Source organism: Poecilia reticulata, unplaced genomic scaffold (genome assembly GCF_000633615.1).
Source record: "Poecilia reticulata strain Guanapo unplaced genomic scaffold, Guppy_female_1.0+MT scaffold_131, whole genome shotgun sequence".
NCBI classification, from domain to species: domain Eukaryota; kingdom Metazoa; phylum Chordata; class Actinopteri; order Cyprinodontiformes; family Poeciliidae; genus Poecilia; species Poecilia reticulata.
In genome coordinates this window covers 583,788-593,458 of record NW_007615014.1, presented here as the reverse complement: position 1 = coordinate 593,458, position 9,671 = coordinate 583,788, and the positions used below count along the sequence as shown (strand labels likewise).

Genomic DNA, 9,671 nt, shown 5'->3' with positions numbered 1-9,671 from the left:
TAACACAGCATCTGGTGTTCTTAGATTATCTAACTCCTCTGGTCGAACTTAAGCTTCTTATAGATGCTGTAAAAAGTTTATATAATTCATGTTCTACGATGTCGCACATCATTTTTTATCTGTGACTGATAGATGTGTGTATGCATGTTTGTATTTAAATAACTTAACTGAGGTTAAAACCGTCTTTTCCAAGAGTGACCGGGCCAAGACAGCAGCAGAAAACAGCAAATCCAAAATACAAGACGAAATACACACAACCAAAAGGCAACGTTTAACTAAACAAAGGTTTACCAGGAGAYGAGTGATCTCATTCCTCTGCCCTTCATAWTGGATTGAATTGCCCCAAAGTAATAAGAGGTGATAACTTTACATCCTTTTTACTACATCAGAAGCTCCGTGTTTACTTTGAATTGCCTTGTTGCTAAAAATGTGCTATATAAATAAAATTACCTTCAGTTTACTATTCCAGGTGGCAGAAAATGTGAAAGCCTTTCTACCCAGCATGACACATAAAMCCATCAACTATCCTTGTACAACGAACACAACAAACTGCTTTGCATTTAAACCTGGCATTCATTGAAATAATAAAGCACATTTTATTTAACTTTCCATGTCTGTTTATTGCAAGTTAAAGGAAAACAGAACAGTGTCTCTTCTTTGCTGGTTTATCCAAACATTCAGAAGTGGATTTCTTGGAAGGCAGTCGTCCCGCAGACTGCCTTCCTTCTTCACGCAGAGAAAATCCAAAAATCACACAGTGAGAAGATATTTTATCACGTTAACAGGATCTCAATGATTGGCTGGTTGAAATGATGAGGCAACCTGCGTCTGCTCCTGCATGTGGATAGTCATCAACACAGTTATTTTATCAACTGGACACATTATTTAGTTTATTTATTCTTTTCTATGAGTTTGTCTTATTTGAATTGATKTGAATGGATTTTTTTGTGTCTGGAAAAATGATTGATTCATTGATTGATTTTGGGGAGCGACATTAGCTTAGCATYTGCATTCTTCCAGAAAGCGCCTGGTCAGCAGATCACTGAGAGAACATTAAGAAATAGATAGCAGAAAAAAACTAAATACAGCGGTCTGAAGTCAAACCTCAAGTTGAGCAGKTATGCAGCAGAAAGTCACTGAAACGGTTAAATACAAGATCATTATCAGCTTCTGCTTCATGACCCCATCACTGAGAATATTGTTGATGTTATGTTTGGCTTTGCATATGAAGCCATGTATCTAACAGAAACATTGTTGGATGACATTTATGAATCACTAGTACTAATTGCGGCAGCACCTCCTAATTACACTTTTTTAAGTAAGAATGGAAAATACAAAAGAGGCAGAGGTTGCTGCAATGTTTATGCCTCACTAACTGTCAAAAGGTTTTGCTGGTAAAATTTGATTCTTGAATATTTCGGAATAGAGGTAAAAGACCTGACACAAAACCCCAAAATATGTGGGCGGGCATGCTTTTATTGAATTTAATGAGATTTTATCTGTTATATTTATTGATTATGGCTGCTTAATAATTGTGGAAGATTTCAGCAACCTTGTTGCAGAGCMTGAAGACAGAGGGACAATAAACTGTGTGATACTCGAAAACTTTGGTTTGATTCAACATGCCAAACCTTAAAGTCTTGACTCTATGAAGAGTTCCCAAACATGAGAGWGAAGCGCAACCCAGATGTTGCCAAAGAGAAGACAACATCCAGCGTGTTCTGCAGGGTTTGATCATTTTGGTGTTTCTGTTGGGAGACGTCTGTGTGTCACTCCTTGTGACACACTCTCTTGACTCGCATGGAGAAAAGCTTTGTAATGCCTGATCGTAAGTCTTTGCTGACTAGTCCGTAGATGATGGCGTTGAGAGCTGGTGGAACTATGATGAAGAGGATGCTAAAGAACTTCCTGATGTTCTGGGAGACAGAGGGAAACCTGAGACTGACAATGATGATAACTGAGGCTATCTGATAGAGCACATACACAACGAGATGAGGCACACACGTCTGCAGGGCCTTCTTATGGACCCTGCTGTCAGTTCTCCGYCGTTTAAAGGAGACACTCAGGATTCTGATGTAGGAAAAAGCAATGATGACAAACACCCCGGTGCTCACAGACCAGGACATGGCCAGACCTGAAAAACACAGGCAAGACAACTCAAACATTTTCATATACAGGTTCTGACCTAACACAGAGCTTCCCTCTTAGTAAATGTCCAGACCGTAGATGTTGCTTGCAGGCGTGGGAATGCAGGCCAGGTTCAGGATGCCCCGGTTGCTGCAGTAGACGTGTTGGACTAGATGGCCGCACAGCGGGACGTTCATGTGGAAGGAGAAGAGCACAGCGATGAGCAGCAGAGCAACGATCCAGGCCACAGCGCAGCAGCTGTGCAGCCGAGCCGAAGTCATGATGGAGTGATACCTGAGAGGTTCACACACTGCCACATACCTGCAGAGAGACGGAGCTGTCAGGGAACTGGTTTTTAACTAAATGGTTTTAAGCTGGTTTCTCAGGGATCATGTTAAGATGTTAATTATATTTGACATTTATCTGTTCTGATTTTATTTCTGTTAAAATAAACATTAAAAGAAAGGGAAGTTCCTCTTTGAGGTGAAAGATAATTTCTGACCCAACCATTTCATTATTAAGAACATTTATTGAAGTTTAATGTAAATTAGTGAATCCACCAAATGCTCCTATACTGCAAATTTTGAACATTAAAATCTACAAACTCTTGCATCCCTGCAGTCCATAATGTTCTCACACCTGAYRCATTTTTTCACCTGTCAATAGCCATCACCCCCAGAATGGTCTGCACTGCTACGCCGTATGTGTGAACACAGAAACCCTGAGCAATAGCKGGGAAGTAGCTGATCTTCTTCTGCCCCATCAAGAAGTGCATCATGAGGCTGGGAAGCACCGCCGTGGCGCCCAGCAGGTCACAGACCACCAGGTGGCAGATCATCACAAACATGGGTCTGTGCAGGTTGCGGTCMGTCATGAYGACACAGATCACCACWCCGTTYCCCAGCAGCACCACCATGTAGGCAAACAGGGCCAAGAAGAACAAGAGAGGACCATGTCCTGGTGGAACGTCGAAGCCCTCCAGTTCAAACACAATCGGCTGCCTGAGAGGAGTGAATGTTAGGTTCTCCATCCAAAGCTGAACAGCTCTGTGAAACACAAGCAGTGTGATAGACAAACATGTCATATTGATGCTCAGTACAAGCTATAAAACTTAAAAGATACAGYTCTTTATTTTACAGATAGCAAACCAAAAGGTCGTAAAATGAAATGCAATGCATTAGTATATACTGTATCAGCGATCACCTCAACAGCAGAGAACTAAAGTTTCAGTCTACGATGAAGGAGCGCCCTCTTCTCCTCTCATTGTGTTGGCGCTGTTCTCATTTTTGAGCAAACTGACTTGTCCATTAAATAATGTCACTGCATATATGATTCATTACCACTTTCAACTGAACCATGGAAACGGATTCCCCGCCTCCCATGTCGTACTGAGATCTGTGTTTCTGGGCCCAGAAATAAACCATGAATGATTTGGGAGAAAGTCTTCAGCACTGGAGCTTTTACAGTTTATCTGGGGAACTGGACCAGGSAGGCGAAGCGGTTTCGGCCAAATTACGCAGCTAAGAGCCTCAAACTGCCTCCAGTTCTGCACTGTGTTGCTGTCTAGACATTTCTGTCTCACCATGACCTCRTAATCCAAGTTTTACTTATGTCTGTGTGCCAATTTTATCCTTTTGAGATGGTAACTCAAAATGGATACCAAATACAAAACTGAAGAAATGCGTTATTTTTTCAACCACACATAAATTTATCTGAGAAACTTRATGCTATCAAAGGATTTTTACTGGAAGAAGATTCTTTGGATCCATGYAGAGATCTTCATACATTTTTRTCTTTGAGAGAATAAACTCACAACTCGTGTGAATTTTTGCATATACGGTMATTTTTTAATTATCACCCAGGGTTGTTTGTTCATGTAACTGCTGTATTTTCTGTGTTTGTTGTATGCACATCTTTTGCTAAATAAAGTTTCTTAAAAAAGGAAGAAAACATGAGGAGAGGAAAACATCTCATAATTAAACATGTGACCCAAATGYTTTTGGACACATATCTTCTTTTTTAAGGTTCAGCATTGTCTAATACCACATACAACACAATGAACAAGAACATTAATTTGTGAAGAGCTGGAAATTACTTTTTTTTTTTGTACGAGATTGGTTAAATTAAACATGAAAGAGATTATTTAATTTGTAGCAGCATGGTTTGAAAAAGATCTAATATAATGATATTTTCTCAGGTGCGGAGTATTCAGTTAAACTGAACTCAATGATTAAGTTTACAGCCCAGGCTTTTGGGGAAGTTCTGCTATTTCTTCACACTCAATGCCATAAATCAGCACAAGGATTAAAGTTTGAGGACAAGAGTGGCAGGACTGTGAATTATTTGAAAACTTAAGGGTTAGGTGCTCAACCGAACTGTAGCCTGGTGTAGGATTAATAAATAAATAAATAAATAAATATGAAAAATAAATTGTTTCTACACCTCTCCCTACCGCTGTTCTACAAAGAGAGTAAAAATATGAAGAATTAAAAAGGGTTGGCTGATTTGACATAATCCCCTTGTTACAGCCAGGTTTCTGTGAGACAAAACAAACCAATCTGATTATCACAAATAAAGTTATCAACTATCAATAATACATCAGGTCTCTTTCTGCACATGAGAAAGAGACCAGATGTACGATAAAACACTTTTTCTATAATTTTTTGTCTGACCAGAGTCGTACTTATTTTTATGTTCATGGCTGATCTCTTTAGGTCAGTCTTTACTTTTGACCGTGGATAAGGCCCTGTATTATTGGGACAATGGGTGGAAAACTGAACAGAAGCTGTAGAGAACCGTGTTAAATTACCTCTCTGTTTTCCTGAACCATGGGTTGTCAGTGTTGGGTGAAAATGATGTGCAAACTTGAACTTTGCCCTCTAAAAATGGAATAATATTAAAGTGTATTGTTGTTGGCTGTCAGGCGGGGAGAGGTGGTGCTATAGGAAACCAATAGATATGAAATGATTTAAATGGAAAACCTCCTGAGCGACACTGATGCTCTGACAAGATATATTGTGGACATCCTCTCTTCATTGTTTAACATCACCTTTTGTTKWTTTCTGTTGATATTTTTCATGAAGATTTTAGCATCTCTAAGATTTTCCATTAAGTGGTGTTTCATTTTCAGGTATTKTTTTACAATCTGTACCAAGGAGAACTGTAACCTATTTACTTATGCTCTGCAAAGATGAACTTGCTCTGTCTTTTCATAGCAGTTTTATGTCTAAAATGCAGGAGGGTTTAATCTGCTTGTGTTTCACAGAGTTGTCCAGCTTTGGATGGAGAACCTAACATTCACTCCTCTCAGGCAGCCGATTGTGTTTGAAYTGGAGGGCTTCGACGTTCCACCAGGACATGGTCCTCTCTTGTTCTTCTTGGCCCTGTTTGCCTACATGGTGGTGCTGCTGGGRAACGGAGTGGTGATCTGTGTCGTCATGACGGACCGCAACCTGCACAGACCCATGTTTGTGATGATCTGCCACCTGGTGGTCTGTGACCTGCTGGGCGCCACGGCGGTGCTTCCCAGCCTCATGATGCACTTCTTGACAGGGCAGAGGAAGATCAGCTACCTCTCTGCCATTATTCAGGGCTTCTGTGTTCACACTTACGGAGTTGCAATGCACACTATCCTGGGAGTGATGGCTATTGACAGGTGATAAATCATAAATTTGTTGCTGGTTTCTATGTTTGTATTAAATTTTTCTATGTGCTAACATATTGACATTTTCTTTTATTGTCCAAGAGTTAAACTATTATCCTACATTATATATGCTATGCATAGTACAGACAGAAGTGTGTTTTTTGCTGTCTCTCTGCAGGTATGTGGCAGTGTGTGAACCTCTCAGGTATCACTCCATCATGACTTCGGCTCGGCTGCACAGCTGCTGCGCTGTGGCCTGGATCTTTGCTCTGGTGCTCATCGCTGTGCTCTTCTCCTTCCATGTAAATCTTCCTTACTGCAGTCGAATCATTCAGCACGTCTACTGCAGCAATAAGTCCATAATGAATCTGGCCTGCACTCCCCCCCTTATCAGCAACATCTACGGTCAGTGCAAATGAGCAACTAAAAATATACGACCATCTATTTTTGAAGCAGGGATAACAAAAAGCTCATTTTACTGAAACAGTTACCACTTCTGATCGTTGACGGTGAGTAAATGTGACTGTCCTGTAATTCTCTGTGTTTTTTAGGTTTATTCATCACCTGGTTTGTGAGTACAGGGATGTTCGTYGTCATCGCTTATTCCTACATCAGGATTCTGAGAGCTTCTTTTAAGCAGGGCAGGACCGTCAGCAGCATCCGGACCAAGGCCTTCCAGACATGTGCATCACACTTTGTTGTGTATGTCTTCTATGAATTAGCCACAATGATTATAATTGTTAACTACAGATTTCCATCCACATCCCAAAACATTAATAAGTTTCTTGGCATCCTGTTCGTCATCATCTCTCCGGCCATCAACCCCATCATCTATGGGCTGGTCAGTAAGGACCTGCGTTCCAGCATCATCAAGCGTTTTTCTACCAGAACTGTTCAAAAGAACTGATTTATTTTGTCATGTTGTTATATTTATAACATGTTGAAGGAACGGTAGCTAGTAATAATGCAATGTGGTGCAAGCAGGTCTGTTATGGATCTGCAGAAAGTGAAAACCAAGCTGTAATGAGCTGCTGTCCACATAGTTTTAGAGGCAGAATATCTACATGAAAGACAAAATAAATGATCAATTATTTGTAACTGGTTTCATGTACACCAGCATCTTCCCCAGTATCCCACACTCTTCATGTAGTAGTATAAAGTGAGACATGAAAGTAAAACACTTTTATTGACTGTCTTGGGATTGAGATTCACTACATGTAAAAATAAAGTTCTAAATGTCAAACCAGAGAAAGGGTCAAAGAATCAATGGATCCCAGTCCTCAATGGGCTCCTCACTTCAAGTGTGAGAAACTAATGTAAAAATTTTGAAGTAAAAAAATTAAATTAAATTTATTGATTGTCATCACTTTTATGAAAATATCAGATATTTTATATCAGTTTTTCTCTGTGCTTTGAAGTTTCAGTATGAGCAAAGTCCAGCAGTTTAATGTCAGGGTTATTATTTAAAGACTGTTTTAAAACATTGTTAACAGATGTCTTGGTTGGACAGTGGTGATGAAAAGTGGAATCTAGAAACCTGTATTAATTACATTGTTGATTTTTTTTGTAAACATGGAGATCTTAAACAAGTTTGCAAAAACAAGATGGAAAAAAATAAAACATTTAATTCTTTCACAGCCACTTTGAGTTGCTGATGCTATCTTTGCTTTGAAGGAAGACCACGGTGTAAACCTGAGGCTGAAACCATATATTCACTGATGTTTTAAAAATGGACATTTTATTGCAATCTGAAGATACTAGAATCATTCTAAACAATGACTATGTTGTCAAAGGTTTAATGTTCAAAGCTGTGATACCCTTCACTCACTTAGCCTGCATGAAACCTTGTGTTATATAACAACAAGGGAACCTTCTCTGAAAGGAAAGTGTTCACTGTTCATCTATGAAAATAAAATAAATTCTGCACCACTTATTCAGTGTACTGTCTTAACAGGAAATCTTTTTTACCTGGCAAGATTGTTAAATTATGGTTTTTACTAGAATTTATTGGTTGTCCAGATTATATAAGATTTCAGCAACAGTTCAAGATGCTTTACATTATAAAAGTACGACACCATCAATTAACAAGAAAGGAATTTCAGCGGTTCTGGAGAAGAAGGAYCGTTGGTTCTGGTTGTGGAATACTGGAGCAGCTCTACACCCTCAGATCCCTGTAGGACCGGTACCAGAGCTTGGTACGGCAGTAAGTCGGGCTCGTTTCATGTGAGAGTTGGACTTTGTCGCCGATTCTGTTCATTACTTTCATGGACAGAATTTCCAGACCAGCCAAGGTGTGGAGGGGATCCGCTTTGGTGGCCTTAGGATCCCGTCTCTGCTTTTTGCAGATGATGTGATCCTATTGGCTTCATCAGGTCGGGATCTACAGCTTTCAYTGGAGCGGTTTGCAGCTGAGTTTTAGGCGGTTGTGTTGAGGATTAGTGCCTCTAAACCTGAGGCCATGGTCTTGAGTTGGACCTGAGCTGCTCTGTCATGGTGAAGAGCGAGCTGAGCCAAAAGGAGAAACTCTCAACTTACCGGTCGATATACGTTCCTACACTCATCTATGGTCATGAGCTTTGGGTCATGACCGAAAGAACGAGGTCACAAACGGCTGAAATGAGTTTTCTCTGCAGGGTGTCTGGGCTCTCCCTTAGAGAGAGAAGCTCAGTCATCCAGGAGGGGCTCAGAGTAGAGCCGCTGCTCCTTCACACTGAGAGGAGCCAGATGAGGCTATGAATCCCTCCTGGAGAATGCTTTGGGGCGCCCTAGAATGAGTTACAGCTGTGGACATAGTTTGTCTGAAGTAAGATAATGCATAAAGGAACGTACTTTTCATGGGAGTTTCAGCCACTACTGGAGCAAGTTTGCAGAGTGGCCTCTGCAACTTTAGCTGCAGGCTGAGATTGTCTGGCATGTTTTGGGTCATTGAAATGTGGATTCKTCTTTTTCTCTTTTTCTACAGAAAGCTTAACTAACTCATGTGAGGTACAGAACAGACTGAAGAAATAAAGCCACAAAAGGCCATGATAAATGGTCTGGTCTTTATCAAGTCCAAAGTGCTTCACACTACTTTCAGACATGCACCCTCTGAAGGTGCCGCCTGTYGGGCCCTCTGAACAGCAGCACACAAGGTGGACRAAGTGTCTCACCTAGGACACAACAGCAGAGGTGGATGAAGTAGGGATTGAACCAGCAACTAATTACAAGACGACCTCCAACCACAAACCTAAAAACTATTAAACAGAAAGTTCATATCAATCAGTTGACTGGATTAAAGTGGAGCCACCTCTGAATGAGTAAATAAAAATATGTCAAGTGAATTAAACATGAATGTTTGAGTGAATTAAAACCAGTGATTTTAGAAAAACAAGATTTAAATTCATGTCATGGTCAGAACGGTTCATAAACTGGAACATTGTCAGTCATTGTGTAATCCTGAAGTTTACTGTTGGTCCCTGACTCAGTGATGCTTGTTCAGGCTGCAGGTAGGGAGGCTGCAGTGTTTCCATGGTGCAACTGACAGGAGGTGGCGTTAAAAAGTGAAATCATTAAATTGACAACACACTCCTCAATAACCAGAGCTCTGCCAACCAGCAGGAGACTCTCTGATGTTACCTTTGGCTCTCTGTTGATGTGCTTCACTTGATATTAAAGGTTGTTGGTTTTGCTGATGTTTAATCAGCTTCTTATGAAATTAGCAGTCTAGTCACTTGTATAAATCTTTAGAATATTTTAGTTTATTGCGGGTTGTTTTGTTATCACTTTAATATTGTTGTTTTCTTTGATGCTGCAGGAATAACCTGATCCAGAGGGTGTCATCTTTCTGATTTCTGACAGGCTCGTACTCGTTTGGATGGAGAACCTAACATTCACTCCTCTCAGGCAGCCGATTGTGTTTGAA

General features: G+C 40.4%; 2 protein-coding genes across 2 annotated transcripts in view; one reads left to right on the top strand and one right to left on the bottom strand.

Moving 5' to 3' along the window:
• Positions 1–1,769: 1,769 nt before the first annotated feature.
• On the bottom strand, positions 1,770–3,169 carry LOC103459934 (olfactory receptor 2K2-like). Its single transcript, XM_017303017.1, has 3 exons — positions 2,784–3,169; positions 2,222–2,448; positions 1,770–2,134 (listed from the first exon to the last, which is right to left on the bottom strand). The coding sequence occupies exons 1-3, from the start codon at positions 3,155–3,157 to the stop codon at positions 1,770–1,772; spliced, it is 966 nt and encodes a 321-aa protein (XP_017158506.1). The 5' UTR covers positions 3,158–3,169.
• A 2,239-nt stretch (positions 3,170–5,408) lies between these two features.
• The window catches only part of LOC103459933 (olfactory receptor 2K2-like), a 6,297-nt gene continuing 2,034 nt past the window's right edge, over positions 5,409–9,671 (top strand). The window contains exons 1-4 of the mRNA XM_008401872.1: positions 5,409–5,782; positions 5,949–6,175; positions 6,322–6,662; positions 8,043–8,170. Of these exons, the coding sequence (XP_008400094.1) occupies positions 5,409–5,782; positions 5,949–6,175; positions 6,322–6,662; positions 8,043–8,170 (1,070 nt within the window). The remainder of the gene's footprint in view (positions 5,783–5,948; positions 6,176–6,321; positions 6,663–8,042; positions 8,171–9,671) is intronic.